We start from the raw sequence: 20,202 nt of genomic DNA, 5'->3' as shown, positions 1-20,202 counted from the left end.
TCCCAATGATCCAGACTTGTGGAGGTCCACATTTTTTTTTCTGAGGTCTTGGCTGATTTATTTAGATTTTCATAATAGATTTTTTAATTCCTTTTGATTTTCCCATGATGTCAAGCAAAGAGGCACTGAGTTTGAAGGTAGGCCTTGAAATACATCCACAGGTACACCTCCAGTGACTCAAATTATGTCAATTAGCCTATCAGAAGCTTCTAAAGCCATGACATAATTTTCCGGAATTTTCCAAGCTGTTTAAAGGCACAGTCAACTTAGTGCATGTAAACTTCTTACCCTCTAGAATTGTGATACAGTGAATTATAAGTGAAATAATCTGTCTGTAAACAATTGTTGGAAAAGTTACTTGTCATGTGCGAAGTAGATGTCCTAACTGACTTGCCAAAACTATAGTTTGTTAACAAGAAATGTGTGAAGTGGTTGAAAAACGAGTTGTAATGACTCCAACCTAAGTGTATGTAAACTTCCGACTTCAACTGTATATCATTACACTCGTAAAAACCTAAGCATTACGCAACTTCTATTTGATCAAATAAGACACACGTAGCAAACAAGTCATTACATTTTTGTTAATCAAATTCGATGCTCTCTCATTGACCTCCATATAAACTCAGTAAAAAAGAAACTTCCTCACACTGTCAACTGTGTATATTTTCAGCAAACTTAACGTGTAAATATTTGTATGAACACAAGACTCAACAACTGAGACATAAACTGAACAAGTTCCACAGACATGTGACTAACATAAATGGAGTAATGTGTCCATGAACAAAGGGGGGGTCAAAATCAAAGTAACAGTCAGTATCTGGTGGGGCCACCAGCTGCATTAATTACTGCAGTGCATCTCCTCATGGATTGCACCAGATTTGCCAGTTCTTGCTGTGAGATGTTACCCCACTCTTCCACCAAGGCCCCTGCAAGTTCCCGGACATTTCTGGGGGGAATGGCACTAGCCCTCACCCTTCGATCCGGGCTCTTCGCTGGCCATGGCAGAACACTGACATTACTGTCTTGCAGGAAATCACGCACAGAAGGCGCAGTATGGCTGGTGGCATTGTCATGCTGGAGGGTCATGTCAGGATGAGCCTGCAGGAAGGGTACCACATGAGGGAGGAGGATGTCTTCCCTGTAACGCACAGCGTTCAGATTGACTGCAATGACAACAAGCTTAGTCCGATGATGCTGTGACACACCGCCCTAGACCACCCTTCACCTCCGAATTGATCCAACTCCAGAGTACAGGCCTTGGTGTAATGCTCATTCCTTCGACGATGAACGCGAATCTGACCATCACCCTTGGTGAGACAAAACTGCGACTCATCAGTGAAGAGCACTTTTTGCCAGTCCTGTCTGGTCCAACGACAGTGGGTTTGTGCCCATAGGCGACGTTGTTGCCGGTGATGTCTGGTCAGGACCTGCCTTACAACAGGCCTACAAGCCCTCAGTCCAGCCTCTCTCAGCCTATTGCGTACAGTCTGAGCACTGATGGAGGGATTGTGCGTTCCTGGTGTAACTCGGGCAGTTGTTGCCATCCTGTACCTGTCCCGCAGGTGATCTTCGGATTTAGCGATCCTGTGCAGCTGTTACACGCGGTCTGCCACTGTGAGGATGATCAGCTGTCCGTCCTGTCACCCTGTAGCGCTGTCTTAGGCATCTCGCAGTACGGACATTGCAATTTGTTGCCCTGGCCACAGCTGCAGTCCTCATGCCTCTTTGCAGCATTCCTAAGGCACATTCACACAGATGAGCAAGGACCCTGGGCATCTTTCTTTTGGTGTTTTTCAGAGTCAGTAGAAAGGTGTCCTAAGTTTTGATAACTGTGACCTTAATTGCCTACCGTCTGTAAACTGTTAGTGTCCTAACGACCGTTCCACAGGTACATGTTCATTAATTGTTTATGGTTCATTGAACAAGTATGGGAAACAATGTTTAAACCCTTTACAATGAAGATCTGTGAAGTTATTTGGATTTTTACGAATTATCTGTGAAAGACAGGGTCCTGAAAAAGGGACGTTTCTTTTTTTGCTGAGTTTATAAACTCTTCGCTTGGAGCGAAAAATACAAAAAATGCCACCTGCTGGAGAAGACAGATTTTTGGCCCAGTTATTCCTCTCACTTCTCCTCTTCCTCTCTGGTTTGACACATGTGGCATGTGCAGTCACACATCTGAGGCTTGATCTCATATAATAATGTCACCACATTATATGAAGCTCGATTCATGTATTTTTAAAAACCTTGCTTCATTTCCAGAGCTTCTAGACTAGTCTCCAATATGTCTCATGGTCAGTTGTATGAGCCACTTAAACAGCTGTATAATGGCCGGTGCAGTCCAAAGCCTCGAAGGAGACACCCTTTATGATGTCAACCACTGGCTCTTAGCAAAATAGAATGTATCTTTCGATTATGAGGAAGGTAGTAAGTCCCGAGCTGGCAGTATTGAGTGTCTGCTCCTCAAGTCATTTAAGTACATACTCAGTCAAGCCTGGAGAAAGGACAGGCACAAAGAGGGAACGTAACTTTATTGAAATATCAAACATTGTTCTTAAACAGCAGAACAAAAGAGAATTGACCTAATCATCATTGAAATTGCATTCAGTGCAGGGTGTGTTTTTGTATGTGTTTTAGCTCTAACACAAGGGACAAGTGTCAATAGGAACTACTACAGTGGTTACATCTGACCAAAAGTGGTTGATGTACTTTAGGCTTTACTGTATTATAATGTACTGATATGTGGCAGTATGGAAAACCACAAATCCATGACTAGTGTAGGCTTTGGGCTGTGACTAGACACACTGTTGGCCTGCTGACAGAAATTGTGTGCATTGACATCAGACCATGGGTCCACTGAAAGTCACAGGTACAATAGATGACATCCAAGCTGTCAACCTCTCAGCCCAAACGTCCCCCGTTATTTATAATAGAATCTGTGTGAAGGCTCCTCGTTAGAAATTTTACAAAATAACATTGCTGATTTGAGAAGTGTTTAGGCAAACACTTATCCTGTTCCTCAGATGTTCTGCCAAGAGGAATCTGTGTGTTTGTGTGTTTGTTTTCCTCTCTGTGATGTTGTGCACTGTGTATGCATGCACTCTAAACTGTGTTGTCCCAGAGTCATTAGCGCCAAGTTCAGTTGAGACCAAACCCAATAATGTTATATATTTTTTTTTAAAGAAAATCTGCAAAGGTCTGAAAATGTGCCTGCGGTTAGTACGACGTCAAGAACACTACATTTTATTGCACTGTATGCTTTTCTACTTCACTCTCTCTGCGTCCATGTAATCAAACCCCTCAACCAGATGTAAAAGTGCCAATTCCTTGAAAAAGCTGTACATTTTGACCAAGCCCTCGTGGGGTGCGTTCCAAAACACAGAAGTTGCACCACAATTTCAATTCCATCCCAGCAGCGACAGGATCTGGTGTGTTCAGACTTGTATTTTATTATGTACATATGTAAAAATACATCCAGAGAGTCTAAAACACACTGTCTACCACAGCTAGACACACTCTGATCCCTCTATGGGGCGGTGGCAGCACCTCTATGGATAAGTGGAGACTGGTGTCACTTTAAATCGGAGGTTGGGCTCATTGTAATGGCTGGAATGGAATGGAAACCATGTTTTTGACCTGATACCTTTCCATTTATTCTATTTCAGCCATAACAATGAGCATATCCTCTTATTTCTCCCTCCACCAGACTCCGTGAGAGAGGAGGGGCAACAGTGGCAACAGCCGATTCACAGATCCAGTAGTGTTCAAGGTCACTACCCAGATGTTAAACATGTGTGTTTATCGAGATGCCTGTCTGGAGGTCAGGGTTGTGGTAAAGGTCAAAGTTTGTGGTCGTCAGACAGAGCCTGGTCTCATGGCTGCAGTGTGTATCTTCACGGGGACGGACATCACAGCAGAATGTGAGCAGACAGTCAGAACATCAGATCAGCCAATAGGGTTCATACTTGAGGGGAACCCCCCATCCAGAGCAAACACTGGGATAGGACAGATCATGCAGTAGCCTGAGTATCATCACTCCAGGGATTCTGAAGAGGGATGGATGGAAATGTCCCTGTTTATACAAACTTAGGCTAAAAGTTCAAAGGACGTTTCACCAGGGCAGTCTCAGCCGGTAATGTTGAATGTAAAGGGGATAGCAGGGTTGTAGAACATACATTTTAAGTAGGTCATGAGATCTGTGGTTTAAACCATTCTTCCTCCAGTTACTGCTGACTTTAGACTTGAACTGGACTTTGAACTGTTTGGAATGTAGGCCCAGCATTCCACAGACTATAGACTTGTACACTTAGAATAACTATTATAAAAACATTTTTTACACAAAGTTCATTTGTAATGTGAAGTGTATCAATTAAAGTTCAATCAAAGACAAAATACATACACTCAAGTACACAGTTTATAGTCAAGACATACAGTAGCACGATTAATTTTGAGTAGTTGGGACCAGAGGGCTTACCGTATACAGTAAGGTCAGACAGTCTTTCTCATCCAGTAGTCCTACAGAAGCTGGCCCACAGTGGCCTTAAATAGTGGTCTGTGGTGTTATTGTGGTTTAATGGTCTAACAGATCCCCCTACCGTGCTCTGGTGTTGTGATGATGGTCTAACAGATGTCCCTCCTATGGTTCTGTGTGTTTTAGGGCATGGCCTTCTCCCTGGAGGAACGTCTCCAGCTGGGGATCCACGGCCTGCTGCCTCCCTGCTTCCTCAGCCAGGACGTTCAGCTCCTCCGTGTCCTCAAGAACTACGAGATGAAGAGGGACGACCTGGACAGGTGAGACTGAGATCCTGTGTGCGTCTGTCTCGTCTGTCCTCTCTACGCAGGGAGAGAAAGATCACACACCTGGAAGCCTTCAAAGAGACTGAGATCTAAGGGAAGGATTACTGACTAGTCCTCTGAGCTCTTTATTCAACCCATCCTAGCACCCTACTGGTTACTGAACAAACCGCTACTACTTTTTTCACAATTTCTATGGCTTCATTCTTCCTTGTCCTCCTCTTACTTCTTCACAGCATTTTACATGTCTTCTTTAAGACATAAAATAAATGCTGATTTCAGTTTCTACTGCAGCTGATTAGGGTCACAAAGGTTTAGCATTATGTAATGCTGCATTGCTTATGTCCCAGGCTGATTTCTTTGATCATTGGCAACTCGGTCATTGATACCACATGCACGTAGTTAGTCATGCAGAGGGAATTTAACATTTTGAATCATGGGGGTGGGTGTACCATATTCTCTGTGTTGATTTCTCTGTTTTAAAGGAAAATTCCACCGAAAAACTATATTTTGGTATTTCTTTCATCAGTCCATTGTTGACATAGTCCCAAAATGTTTTGCTTGTCAGCAATCAAGATTTCAAGATATGTTACTTTCAAAATATAGAAATCATCCCCGTATTATGTATTTTGCATCCTATGACACAAAACACAGCTTCATATCATGCACAATGCATCATACATGGATGATTTCTTATTTTGAAAGTTACATTTGGCATGGTAGTGTATGTATGTGCTCGTCGAACATTTCATTCCAAAAATCAGGGGCCTTAATATGGAGTTGGTCCCCCCCTTTGCTGCTATAATAGCCTCCACTCTTCTGGGAAGGCTTTCCACTAGATGTTGGAACATTGCTGCGGGGACTTGCTTCCATTCAGCAACAAGAGCATTAGTGAGGTCGGGCACTGATGTTGGACTATTAGGCCTGGCTGGTAGTCAGCGTTCCAATTCATCCCAAAGGTGTTCGATGGGGTTGAGGTCAGGGCTCTGTGCAGGCCAGTCAAGTTTTTCAACACCGATCTCGACAAACCATTTTTCTGTATGGACCTTGCTTTGTCCTCGGGGGCATTGTCATGCTGAAACTCCGCTATGCAATCTGGTTTCAGAGTTGGTCATGGGTGCACCTCAGCCACGCTCAAGGTCCTAAATGATATCATAACCGCCATCGATAAGAGACATTGCTGTGCAGCCGTATTCATCGACCTGGCCAAGGCTTTCGACTCTGTCAATCACCACATTCTTATTGGCAGACTCGACAGCCTTGGTTTCTCAAATGACTGCCTCGCCTGGTTTATCAACTACTTCTCTGATAGAGTTCAGTGTGTCAAATCGGAGGGCCTGTTGTCCGGACCTCTGGCATTCTCTATGGGGGTGCCACAGGGTTCAATTCTCGGGCCGACTCTTCTCTGTATACATCAAGGATGTCGCTCTTGCTGCTGGTGATTCTCTGATCCACCTCTACGCAGACGACACCATTCTTTATACTTCGGCCCCTCTTTGGACACTGTTAACTAACCTCCAGACGAGCTTCAATGCCATACAACTCTCCTTCCGTGGCCTCCAACTGCTCTTAAATGCAAGTAAAACTAAATGCATGCTATTCAATCGATCACTGCCAGCACCTGCCCGCCCGTCCAGCAACACTACTCTGGACGGCTCTGACTTAGAATACGTGGACAACTACAAATACCTAGGTGTCTGGTTAGACTGTAAGCTCTCCTTCCAGACTCACATTTAGCATCTCCAATCCAAAATTAAATCTAGAATCGGCTTCCTATATCGCAACAAAGCATCCTTCACTCATGTTCCAAACATACCCTCGTAAAACTGACCACCCTACCGATCCTCGACCTCGGCGATGTCATCTATAAAATAGCCTCCAACACTCTACTCAACAAATTGGATGCAGTTTATCACAGTGCCATCCGTTTTGTCACCAAAGCCCCATACACTACCCACCACTGCGACCTGTACGCTCTCGTTGGTTGGCCCTCGCTTCATACTCGTCGCCAAACCCACTGGCTACAGGTTATCTACAAGTGTCTGCTAGGTAAAGCCCCGCCTTATCTCAGCTCACTGGTCACCATAGCAGCACCCCCTCGTAGCACGCGTTCCAGCAGGTATATCTCACTGGTCACCCCCAAAGCCAATTCCTACTTTGGTCGCCTTTCCTTCCAGTTAAAGTATTTTTACTTAAGTAGAATTTTACCAGGTGACTTACTTGAGTCATTTTCTATTAAGGCATTTTTACTTTTACTCAAGTATGACAGTTGGGTACTTTTTCCACCACTACTTTTATCCCACTTGATTTTCCAGCGTGGTAGTATGATGACTAAGAGGTACGGTTGCTATACTGTACCACACCAATCCTCCAAAACAGCAATTAGCGTGTTTTATTCCCTTTCCCATGCCCTTTCAATGTCATCAACAATTTGTCTCATGGCATGGGAACACTTTATTAGAGTTGGTGTTCGCCCTGCCTGTCCTCATGCCTCTGGCCATAGTATTTCCATTGCAGTCTGGGCCTTACTTTTTTCTCAAGCTTTCTGTGGTATTTACTGGACCCGACCATGTCACTTTATTTTTGCATGACGGTTGCTCAAAACGCTCACAAAACGATACATGCCATTCTATTCCAAGCAGCAGATATTTACTGTTTTTACTACTCCCCAAAGCAGAGCTTCATTCTGGTGTCTGGACATTGATAAAGCAGGCTGGATTCTGGACATCACTGGCTTTAAGCCCAAACATGTCTATGATAACAGAGATGGTGGCCTAGGCTGGATTTATTGGGGAAATCCTCTTCTATGCACAAAGACACAGTGGGAGAGATAAAGAGAAGGACTCACGAATATTAAAATGTCATAGGGGTCAACTCTTAAAATGTCAATTTCAGATTTTTTACCTGATGCATGTGATATGCTATCTAGCAGTTTAAAGAAATATCATAAAAACCAACCGGCAAGAGTGTCAAGAATCATAAAGAATCATGAATTTGGATGGAGAAAGAAGGGGGGTGAAAGAGGGAATATTTTTATTTTCCCATGCCAAGTTTAAGCAGAGTTTCACACGCTTGTTAACACAGCCCAAACACTATCTGAAAAAAAGTGTGTGTGTGACTGATATGCTTTCAGGCCGAGAGAGAGCCACAACAGGCTCAAGTTGTAGTCGCTAGTGGAAAAGACAACTAGATAAGTGAAATCAAAATAATCATATGGGTCTAGGCCACCTAGACTGAAATACCAAATTTTACTGACAATATACATTTTGTGCCACCCCGTTTCCTAGTGGCATGTGAGTGGTACAACCCTAGCTTGACACTGTCTTGACATGGCCTCAAAGTCACATCACCAATTACACAATGTTGGGCACCAATAAGTTGGTCTCTTTCTGTGTCCCTAGTTCGTGACTGAATTGTGGTGTTATGGCAGAATTTCCAAATTTGGCCTGTGGGTGGTTTTATTTGGCACCCCTGAGCAAATTCTTTAAAAACATTTTATTTATTTTTTATTGTTGGACATAAAATACTGTAAAAACACCAGGGAATCAGCTCCAAGTGATTTTACTTTGGGAAATCTGTTCCCAAGTATTCCCATGCATAATAGACAGGCAGGCAAGTGATCGTATACAAATATAAGCAAGGTAAAATGAAATTATCATGTTTTAGCCAAATATTATATCTGTTTGGGCTTCTTGCGGTCAATTTGCAGTCTACAAATTATTTGTAATTATGTTCCGGCCCCCTTGAGTGGATACTCAAAAGAAAATCATCCCGTGTCTGAATCTAGTGGATGGTCCCTGTGGTATGATGTAAGCCATGACTTGATCTGGCTGGAACACCATCAACCTTTTTTTTAAAGAGATTGTTAACACCTTGTATCCAATGACCATGTGGGAGAAGGCCATGCATACTTCCTATCATCCCAACAAGAGGGACAATATACCATATTTTATGGGAAGCTTTCTTATTTCTTGAGAGCCTGTGGAGTGGGCCAGTAATTAATATGGGTCCCCCTGTCAATGTTTGATCATAACAAGGAGCTTGTGTAGGATATCTAATGGGTGTTTCTGTGCGCTGTGTATTTTTCTAAGCATTTGTAACATAAGCAACAGTAACTCTAAGTCCCTCTAAAGTCTGTTTTGCATGCACAGTTTAGGAATCAGTGTTAAAGATTTTCACCTTTTCCCTCACCCCCTCCTCCTCTGCCATTCCCAGATATGTGTTTCTGATGGGGCTCCAGGACAGGAATGAGAAGCTGTTCTACCGTGTGCTGACGTCCGACACAGAGAGGTTCATGCCTATTGTTTACACCCCCACCGTGGGCCTGGCCTGCCAGATGTATGGCCTTGCCTTCAGGAGACCCAGGTGAGAGAGAAACACACACACATGAATGTATGCACACACACATGGGAGCACACCACATGCATGCACACACACACTGAATAGGCCTAATGGATATACTGTCACACACACACACACACACTTGCTGCTCGTGGCCAGCCTTAACATTGTTTTAAGATTTTACCATCAATTGTCAAATAATTTAGATGCATTCTTATGACACAAATCCTTTTGAATTTTCAAACATCTGTGTATGTTGGACTTGGCGCCTGTTGCAACAAACTCTCAATCAAAATCAGAGGCTGGGGCGGGTCTGTGTCGAGTTGGGTTCTGCGAGTCCTTGGGCAGCTTAGGCCAGTATAAGAAGTTAGTGTACAGTTCACCTTGAATGGACTTGGCATTGCATAAAGCAGGACTTGCCTCTTCGGTCTGCTCAGTTATCTGTGTCTGTTTCTCCTCAAACAATTAGGTCCACGTCTCTGTCACCACTAAACTCCCTCATTAGAGTCATAATGGAGATCAAATGAATATAACACACATTCAGACAATGTCAAGGAGCTGATCATGCTTGACTTGGCTTTAACATATCTAGACTGTGTTGTGAAGATGTCAGGTGTTGGGTTTGTTTTGAGTCTTAGACATTAGAACTAACATGGTTCAAGAAACGCCACCGAGAGTATTGTTCTGTAGTCAACTACTGAGGGAGAGGGAGAAGGATGTTGAAGTTATATTGTCTAGTACCTCTCAGTTATAAACGCTCTTTATAGACCCTCTCACGCTCTCCTCTCACTCTCTCGTCAGTCACTCTGTCAGTCAGTCACAGACTGACACACTGTGTGCATTCCAAATGGCACCTTATTCAATATATAGTGCACAACTCTTTTTTTTTTTTTTACCAGGGCCCATATGGACTATATAGGGAATAGGGTGCCATTTGGGAGTCACTCACTCATATCCTCAGTGAACTTTTCCTTGCAGGTCTCAAAAACCCCAAATAAACTGATCATGTCCAGGGATGCTTTTGATTAGTAGCGAATGCTAAATCCAAAGCTGTTTTATTTGAAATGCTTACCCTGGGCACATTTTAAAATGTGTTTGTAAACCTAAGTGCACACTCCCACATACAACCCCCTTTTCCACAATTTCCCCAGAGCAAGTATGTGGAAAATATGTCTAGCATACTCCTAGCTCCCCTACCTCTGACACTGGGCTAGAGGAGTGATCTTATATCTCCCTGCAGACCCACAATGCAGTGGGCCAAGACGCACTGCGAGCTGCAGAGGCCGGGGGTGGGGAATTTGGGACTGGTAGACGTGGGTCAGTTAGCAGCAGGCTCTGTAGACTCCACAAACCTGGTCCTTAGCCAGTCCCAGACCCAGGCCTCTCCCCTGCATCCCATTGCGTTACCCTTCCCCCAACCCTAACCATAAACCTTTAACCTTAAACCCTAGCCTAGCTAGCGTTAACCACCTAGCTAAAGTTAGCGTTAGCCACCTAGCAAAGGTTAGCCACAACAGTTTGGAATTCGTTACATATCATACATTTTGTAAATTTGTAACATATTGTACGAATTGCAATTCGTAACATATATCATATGAATTGTAAATCTGAACACATCATACAAAATGGATGATACCTACTGTACCATACATACCATACGAAACGTAACATATCATACGAATTGGAGTGTCCCCGGATTTACATTGACTATGTTACGTCTACCCCTGATTGGTTGAACTCACAGCCTAGATTCACAGGGAACTCACATTCGGGGAGCTCGAGCATGCATGTACTGTATATAGATCACATGGCCTCTCAGAGCGCCTTTTCTATGGTCAACTGGTCTTATAGGGACAACTTTGCTGTCTCTTATCACTGTCTTTGTCTACATATCTGTCTCTGTGATTCTCTCTAACTCTTCTAGCAGATGTACACACACAAAGTAGCACCATTTAGATAGATCAGTAATGAATTCCTGATGTGAGTTTGCGTGCATGCTTATGTGTGTGCTAATGCCTGGATGTGTGTGTGCCTGTAGTGGCTGAACAGACTGATATTAGCTCTCTAATCACTGCCTTCCCCTCAGGTATAAAGCGCACCGTGTGGGAGAGGCGTCCTTTTGGTCCTACCCAGGCTTACTGTCTGTAATCCGCTTCACGCAGACTAAACGCGTCAATACTAGGCTCCATTGCAGGGGGCAAAGGTCAAGTGCTATGAAGTGTCAAAACAGAGCCGATTCACTGATCTCTGGGTGGGCTAATGGCAGGCAGAGAAGATAAAGAAAGGAGCGCGTTCACTACACTGTGAGATCACTGGATCCATTAAGTTTTGGGACCTATAAGCGCACAAATGTAGGATACACAGGGCATTTTTTTGTCTCTGATGCTTCAGTTAAACGAATGACTTTGTGGCTAGTCACTCACTAAATGCAGGAGCTGTTTGTGTGATATGTGATCAATGGAGACTGTGAAGTAAGAACTAATATTATCACTATTGCTAGCACAACTGCCACTAGTATTGCTACAACTACCACCACAAATGTTAATTTCACAGACACTAAATAATACCAACAAAGAAGCTCCTAAGATGAGCGCTGATTACCAATCCATCTTGTTAATAAAGATTAATTACCTTGGTTAAAACCCCTTAGTGGACTCGGAGGTAGATGTCGATGACTATGGAGTGTCAATGACTATGGACCACAGCAATACTCTGTCAAAGCTTTTGGAAATGAGAGGCCTTGAAGATAAATACACTACATGACCAAAAGTATGTGTACTCCTGCTCGTCGAACATCTCATTTCAAAATCATGGCCATTAATATGGAGTTGATCCCCACTTTTCTGATATAACCGCCTCTACTCTTCTGGGAAGGCATTCTACTAGATGTTGGAACATTGCTGCTAGGACTTGCTTCCATTCAGCCACAAGACTATTAGCCTACTGATGTTGGGCTATTAGGCCTGGCTGGCAGTCGGCGTTCCAATTCATCCTAAAGGTGTTCGATGGTTGAGGTCAGGTCTCTGTGCAGGCCAGTCAAGTTCTTCCACACAGATCTCGACAAACCATTTCTGTATGGATCTCGCTTTGTGCACAGGGGCATATCATGCTGAAACAGAGAAGGGCCTTCCCCAAACTGAATATAATTGTCTAGAATGTCATTGTATGCTGTATCATTAAGATTTCCCTTCACTGGAACTAAGGGGCCTAGCCCGAACCATGAAAAACAGCCCCAGACCATTATTCCTCCTGCACCAAACTTTACAGTTGGCACTATGCATTGGGACAGGTAGCATTCTCCTGGCATCCGCCAAACCCAGATTTGTTTGACGGGACTGCCAGATGGTGAAGCGTGATTCATCACTCCAGAGAACACGTTTCCGCTGCACCAGAGTCCAACGGCGGCGAGCTTTACAATAATGCCAATGATTGACAAAGCTGTAAGATAATTAGACTTACATAGTCGAGAGGAGAGCCTATGATTTAAACCAAAAGGTGAGATATAAAAGGCCATTATTAACATACAGTATAAATGGCTATGCTGTCTTAATGACAGACATGAGATGAAGTTGCCACTGTGCTACCTCAGTCTGAAGGGGAAACATGTGCTTGATGAAGCGCCTCAGTCCCCCGGGTAGAGGCTTAAGTGTTGTGATCCAACAATCAGGCCCACACACAGTGCTGGTGTAAGCGTGTAAGAGGAGAGTGTTGTTTGAATCGATGAGCATGTAGTCTAAGTAGCTAAGTAGAAAATTGCCCTCTTGGATGTTTAATCCACGAGATCATTCGACTGGGACAAGTCTTTGATAGCTGGATTGAGTAACTGCCACATTGGTTAAATCCTTTTATATGCATGCATTTGAGAAGTTAATCATGTGATCTATTTTATGATCATGCCATAACTATGTTCCATCACATATCATGAAGGAAACAGAATTGTTGCATTGTAAATTATACAATCAGACTTTATAAAGAAAGAGAGAGGGAATGGGGGGGGCGGGGGAGGCGAAATTAGAGAGGAAAGGTTTGGAATTGCGCTGACCTCATGAGGAAAGTGGCAAAACATTTGGGATTAATTACCTCAGACTTTGAGGACCTTGTAAAACAATTTAGAGTTTATGTCTTTGGGACTGCTTGGTAAAAAGTTTGGAGCCAAAATAAGCAAAAGACCTTGAATATTACCTCTCCTTTTTCTCTACACTAACCTTTGTGATAATAAATGAATCCCCGCTGCAGGTATTACCTGACTTGAAACCATAGTCCCTCTCAGTTTATTCAGGAGACATGCACTGTGGTCAACTGGAATATCCTTTACTATTTCATTACAGGTTATCAATTTGAACATGCATCTCTCTTGCTGTATGTGTATTGGAGCACTTATGACAGGATTTGGGAGGATTAACTCTTACAGTATTGTGTGTGAGAACTCCTAGTCACTATAGGACCTTGTGGGTTTAGCCATGCTACTTGGCCTAATAGAAGACACCTTGTAGATGTTTGGATAAGCAGGGCTCTCCTCTCCAGTGTTCTGGATTCTAATAGGGTCAGTGTGCTCACACACAGCATCAGGTCATCAGACTGAAATTCCCTCTCACCCCCTCTGGCCAAGCTTTATCTGGAACGGAGCTATGCTGAACAATCACCTCCTCCGCTCCGATCCAGCCATCTCCATCCTCCTCCCCATTTCTCTCTCCTCTGGGGGAGGATAAGTTAGGATCTGGCTCACACTTCTCTCTCTCTGTGTGTCTCTCTCTCTCTGTGTCTCTCTCTCTCTCTCTCTCTCTGTGTCTCTCTCTCTTTCTCTGTGTCTCTCTCTCTCTCTCTCTGTCTCTCTCTCTCTCTCTCTCTCTGTGTCTCTGTCACCCTCCCCCAGAGAGAGAGAGAGAAAGACTTTGGCTCACAGGAATGCTGCACAAACAGGCTATAGGGGAGAACTAAAGTGATTTAGTGATTGACTGCTTCACTGTTTACAGTCATTCCAATAATCACATTTAATTTTCAAGCACACTTTAACTCTACACTCAATGTGGTCTAAACATGTCAATGCTTAGCAAACCTTCAACAAGGCATTGATTTACTGAAAACTAGCTCCCAGGTTAGTTCAGCGTCATCATTCTATATATCAATTCTAAATATAGTAATTTTTATATTTTATTGGATTCAGAAGTGGAACCATAAAGCATCAAGTAGGGAGAAGTTAAATACATTGCTTTATGAAATACTCTGTGTTGGCACATCTCGGCTACTTTAAACTAACTTTATTGTGTGTACGTTTTTAATGATCTTTTTTGGCCAAATAATTTCGACTGTGGAAGGGCATGAGATAATACGATTTAGAGCAAGATTGAGAATTAAAGAAAATATTGAGTTTATATCTCTCGTGTGCATTGATGCGTACTTGCATATGTGTGTGTGCTGCAGTGACGCCAGAGCAGATGTTGGCGGAGTGTTTAGGAAGGAGGGGCGCCAGTGCTGTGCGGCCCCGTTCTTCTGTGGCTTTTTAAAGGCCAGCTGTGTGTGTGTGTGTGGGATTTAACACACGACCACACGCATGTTACACGTATGACCGGGGATTCGGGACCACTGCAAGCAAGCAGAAACATCTTAACACAAAGCATTTGTCTCTTCACGGAACAGGTTCGCTGCTGGTTTGTTGAATCCAGCTTTGTTTCCCCCAGGGTGAATGGGAAAAACCCAAAACGAAAAGCCCCACTCGCGTTCCAACTCCCAACCTTATTGGCACAGCATCATCTGCAGTCTCTGTCTCTCTTTCTCCTTTCTCTCCGAGCCAGGCTAAAAACCCATGTTGCCAATCTGAGGAATTCATCTATATATCAGGAGCATGAAATGTCATATGCAACACAATTTACTGTATATAAAGAGCTGTTACACCAAATGAGCCTGATGCAAGCTACAGTAGCAGGATTCAATGTATTTCAATCTCAATATAACTACAGTGTTGTATGGATATCCCTAGCTACAGTACATCGTTTTTGAGTTACTTTCCCAAACTATCCATTTCGTGATGATTAATAAAATCCATGCTGAGGGATTGGTTGTTTGGGCCGTGTGCTTTACTGAACCTGATGCTCCATGGCAGTCTGGCCACGTAGTCTACAGCCCCCATGGTTAACTTTAGACACTGTTTTTCCAGCTGTGGCACTTCAGGCTTCAGCTCTAGATGCACACTTTTTCCCCAAACAAAGAAGTCGAGTTTCGTAGGTCCAGTAGGCAAATAGTATTCAATTTAGAATTAGTCCGTGTTCTCTCTTCTGATGTTGCATTTCTGGCTAATACACAAAATAATAATCTCATACAGCTAATGTCCAAGGGTTTAATGGTTTCAAGGTTAAGCCAAGTCTGATTGTACCATGGTCAGACAAGGCAACAGTAAACATGTCGTCCCACACGAATGATGCAGCGCCCCCTTTGGGCCAAGCAGTGTAAATGATGGATCTCTATGGCAAGACACATCATTCACCCAAGTTTAGTCAATTGGGCCAGTGGTGTCTGAGATGGCTAGACTCATATCCCTGAGCATGTGTACCAAATTTCATCACTCTGGGTCAAACAGATCAAGAGATATAAATGTGTGGCCATTACAGAACCATTGTGTTATCGATATTTTAGGAAATCATTTAGCATAGGAATGTTCTTGTTGAGTCTTGAGTGTTTGCAACATGTCTGCAAAATTATTATACAATACGAATATTCTTGACTGATTTGTATACGCATTTATGTGCTAGACCACGCTCATGTGAATGTTTATTGGTCAATAGCATCCATGTTATTTTAGGTACTGGTCTGGAAAGTATTGCTTTGAGAGATCTTTCACAAACAGGATTAGGGGCGTGACCTTTCAAAATTAGCATTTTCAATCATTTGTTATAGCGCCACCATCTGGCCAACCTTAAATGGAGGATCTCTATTGCAAGACGCATCATTCACCCAAGTTTCATCAAAATCGGGCCGGTGCTGTCTGAGATATCGCATGTGACAAACATCATGGGGGACAACTAATGAATGACAATCATAATGTGGTTGAGGCAAGTCAACAGATATGAGAGAAAATGACTGCTATGCCCCCAGAGGAGCACTTGTTCTGTGACAAGAATGGCAGGTATGTTAGAGAGGCATAATTAACTTTTATTTAACTAGGAAGTTAAATAAAGTTACATTTATTTAACCAAGAATAATCAGTTTAAGGGAGATCTGGTCAAGACAGCAGCTTACAGATGCACTTGACATTGATGATTATGATAAATCTCAGATCCACAAAACTTCCTATTTGATGGCTGAAGAGCTGCATACTGTAATTCATTCTAAAAGGAGCCCCTAAAACTATTTTGTGTTTTGATATGACAAACCCCATCAGCTCACTGTTATGGTTTGCCTATAAACAGTAGAAACCAGGGGTTGGAACCGGTTCAGGGAACAGAACCCAAAACCGTGTGAACCCAAAACCGTGTTCTCCTTTTTCAAGGAACAGAAACGGAACCTGGAACGAAAGTGATCCATACTCTCCGTTATTTTAAAATCATGGGAACTGGTTAATAACATTATTTTACATTCCAGGCATTTTTTTCTAGTCCCACAACGTGACAAAGTGCTTATGCAAAGCCCCTCACTCTGTCACTCAGAAACGTATTCCAGTGTCTGCCTGTGTTTAGGCTACTTGCCCCCACCCCCTTCCGAAGCATAGGCTACTGTACTGACATTACAGGTTTGATTCAGAAGATGAGGAGGGATACTTTTAATTTGCTGGAAAAGAATGGATAAACTTTTTCAATGCTAGTCAAGGATACTATAGGTCTAGATATCACGTTTCACATTGGATTTATGAAATAAAAATGAGTAAAACGTGTTTTTAATTCTGGTGCTGCTCTGGACACCCAAGCTTATTAGCTAGTTAGCTCAAAGGACATTCAAAGTTCCTCCATAGAAGTTCCTCCATGGAGGATGTCCTTTGAGCTAGCTAGCTAACTACCAAGCTTCAGCTAGCTAGCTAACAAGCTTGGGTGTGCAGAGCAGCACCAGAATTAAAAACACGTTTTACCCTTTTGTATTTAATAAATCCAATGTGAAACGTGATAACTAGACCTTTATTAAATACAAAAGGGTAAAACATGTTTTTAATTCTGGTGCTGCTCTGCACACCCAAGCCTGTTAGCTAGCTAGCTGAAGCTTGCTAGTTAGCTAGCTAGCTCAAAGGACGTTCAAAGTTCCTCCATAGAAGCCCCTCCTCCTATAGGTATAATTCTGTGGACGTAATTCAGATAATGCATGTCATAACAAGGTGCCCATGCTTCAAGCGTCCTCCTCAACCCTCTCTCCCCACCTGCAAATTTCAGTCACATCTTGCACCATAGACTACACGTGTCTGTCCATCACGCATGTAAACAAATAGCTTGCCTGCTCTATCAAAACTGATTTGGTGATGTAATTTAATGAACTAAATGTTTTTTTAAAAAAAACGGTTGATTTCACAGATTAAAAAAGGAACAGAAAGGTACTTTTTGGGGGGTTCGAACTGGTTCAGAACTTTATTTTGCTGGTTGGAACAGGGGAACGAAAATAGAAAAAGTGGTTCTGTTTAGAACATAATGATTGGCAAATAATTTCTGTTCCATTCCCTGCTAGAAAACCTCTTGTATATTAGAACTGGAAATAAAACTCCCTGATGTGGTTTGTGAACTTATGGCCATATGCCTTGAACCTTATATCCTCTATTACACGCTCTATTTAAAGGGAGGAATCAACCATAAGATGTAAACGTTAGTAACACTGATAAGTCACATACTATATGGCTCCCATGCACACACAGGTTCATTGTCTTGCTCATACACAGCCACACCAAAAGTCTACTGTACATCAAATGTATTTTTATGTTTAGTTATAAACCTTGCCAGTTCCTCTATTCCCAGTCTCTCAATATTTTTATAATGAGAGAAGAGTAGGGGATCACATGCATTTACTGTAGGGTCTGTCACTTCCTGGCATGTCATCAAAATGTGCCTGGTTGCCACCGTACTTCTCCACCACCACACATTTTGCTGGCAGTATGTTTGTTTGGCAATATAGGTGATCAGAACATGCAGTGTTTGGACACTGATTAAAATCCAATTTATTTGTTTGGGAATAAATTAACGATGCCAGAGTTAGTTCACTAACCGCCTGTAAAATCCATACTTAAATGTTTTTAAATTTGGTTCTCAACGGCAGTCCATATATCTACTTTACCCTACTCCCCATTGTGTCACAGTTAAATGTGTCCCCTCTTAGAGGTCAATGTATCTGAGTTTACTCTCCCTGATGACCTGTCCATTCATATTGGTTCTTTTGGATGTTTTAGGCTGATATTATACTATCATCAGCAATAATTCCTGTGTGTCTCTTATTTTGTAAAAAGTCAGTTTCAATAACTTGGTTTGTGGGCAGTTTGATCTCAGTTCCCACCATCTCTTAAGCTGTGGGAAAACATGATTAAAAGAGAAGTTAGGTTTATAGTGCCTCTAATTTTTATTTGCTAACCCTTTTTATTTGAACCCCCAAACACGAACACACACACAAAGTACACTACCGGTCAAAAGTTTTAGAAAACCTACTCATTCAAGGGTTTTTCTTTATTTTACTATTTTCTACATTGTAGAGTAATAGTGAAGACATCAAAACTATGAAATAACACATATGGAATCTTGTAGTATCCAAAAAAGTGTTAAACAAATCCAAATATATTTTATATTTGAGATTCTTCAAATAGCCACCCTTTGCCTTGATGACAGCTTTGCACACTCTTGGCAAAGCATGCCATTCCATGAGCGCAGCATTTATTTTTTAACTCGAATCAATGAACCCAATCAGTCCTCCATGACAACAAAATCATAAACAACAGAGTAGGGCTGGCTAATAAGTCCTCAGTTTTGGGGTCATGCTCAAGTAAAACAATTTGGCTCATCTATACTTCCATATTTCCAAGTCCTATTCTTGAAAATCAATGGGTATAGCATTTATTGGAATGACTGGAATTCTGAATGACTTTGGTTTTTAATGTAAAGATATAATTTTGTTGCATTATTATATGTAGTAGAAAGCGATGGGTTAGAAGGAGCCCACATAACCAACACATAAAGTAAATCGTAACATCCATTTATGGCCAGCTATGTAAACTTTAACATTTAATTATCCTGCAATAGATGTCGTCCAATTGGTAACATAGATTTTTGTCTTCTAATACCTCTTAAAAGTAACGGAATGTAATCAGAGTACGTTACTGAGTTTGGGTAATCCAAAAGTTACGTTACTGATTACATTTTTGGACAGGTAATTTGTAACTGTAACGGATTACATTTAGAAAGTATGCTACCCAAGCCTGCTTAAAGTAATGATGGACTGTCGTTTCTCTTTGGTTATTTTAGCTGTTCTTGCCATAGTATGGGCTTGGTCTTTTACCAAATAGGGCTATCTTTGTTATACCCCCCCTACCTTGTCACAACACAACTGATTGGCTCAAACGCATCAAGAAGAAAAAAAAATCGACAAATTAACTTTTTAAGAAGACACACCTGTTAATTTAAAGTCATTCCAGGAGACAACCTCATGAAGCTGGTTGAGAGAATGCCAAGAGTGTGCAAAGCTGTCATGAAGGCAAAGGGAGGCTATTTGAAAAATCTCAAATATAAAATATATTTGGATTTGCTTAACATTTTTTTTGTTTACAACATGATTCCATATATGTTATTTCATAGTTTTGATGTCTTCACTATTATTCTACAATGTAGAAAATAGTAAAAAATAAAGAAAAACCCTTGAATGAGTGTTTTAAAACTTTTGACTGGTAGTGTATATGTTTTACTATCCTTGTGGGGACTTAACATTTATTTCCATTTAAAATCCTATTTTCATAACCTCTAACCCTAACCTTAACCCCTAACATTAACTCCTGACCCTAATTCTAACCCTAACTCTAAACCTAACCCCTAAGGATTTCCGGTACCCACGAGTATACTATTACAAGCCCACACACACACAAATATTAATTACACAACAATAATGACACTTGAAGTATGT

The 20,202-nt window shown here is 42.1% G+C and overlaps 1 protein-coding gene across 1 annotated transcript in view; it reads left to right on the top strand.

The window, feature by feature from the left end:
- Positions 1–20,202, top strand: part of LOC120047535 (NADP-dependent malic enzyme-like) — a 113,507-nt gene that overhangs the window by 38,479 nt on the left and 54,826 nt on the right. Inside the window, exons 2-3 of the mRNA XM_038993061.1 lie at positions 4,658–4,791; positions 9,010–9,159. Of these exons, the coding sequence (XP_038848989.1) occupies positions 4,658–4,791; positions 9,010–9,159 (284 nt within the window). The remainder of the gene's footprint in view (positions 1–4,657; positions 4,792–9,009; positions 9,160–20,202) is intronic.

Source organism: Salvelinus namaycush, chromosome 5, assembly GCF_016432855.1.
Source record: "Salvelinus namaycush isolate Seneca chromosome 5, SaNama_1.0, whole genome shotgun sequence".
NCBI classification, from domain to species: domain Eukaryota; kingdom Metazoa; phylum Chordata; class Actinopteri; order Salmoniformes; family Salmonidae; genus Salvelinus; species Salvelinus namaycush.
Note: the sequence above shows the minus strand (reverse complement) of the source record. Positions and strands in the feature narration are given on the sequence as shown.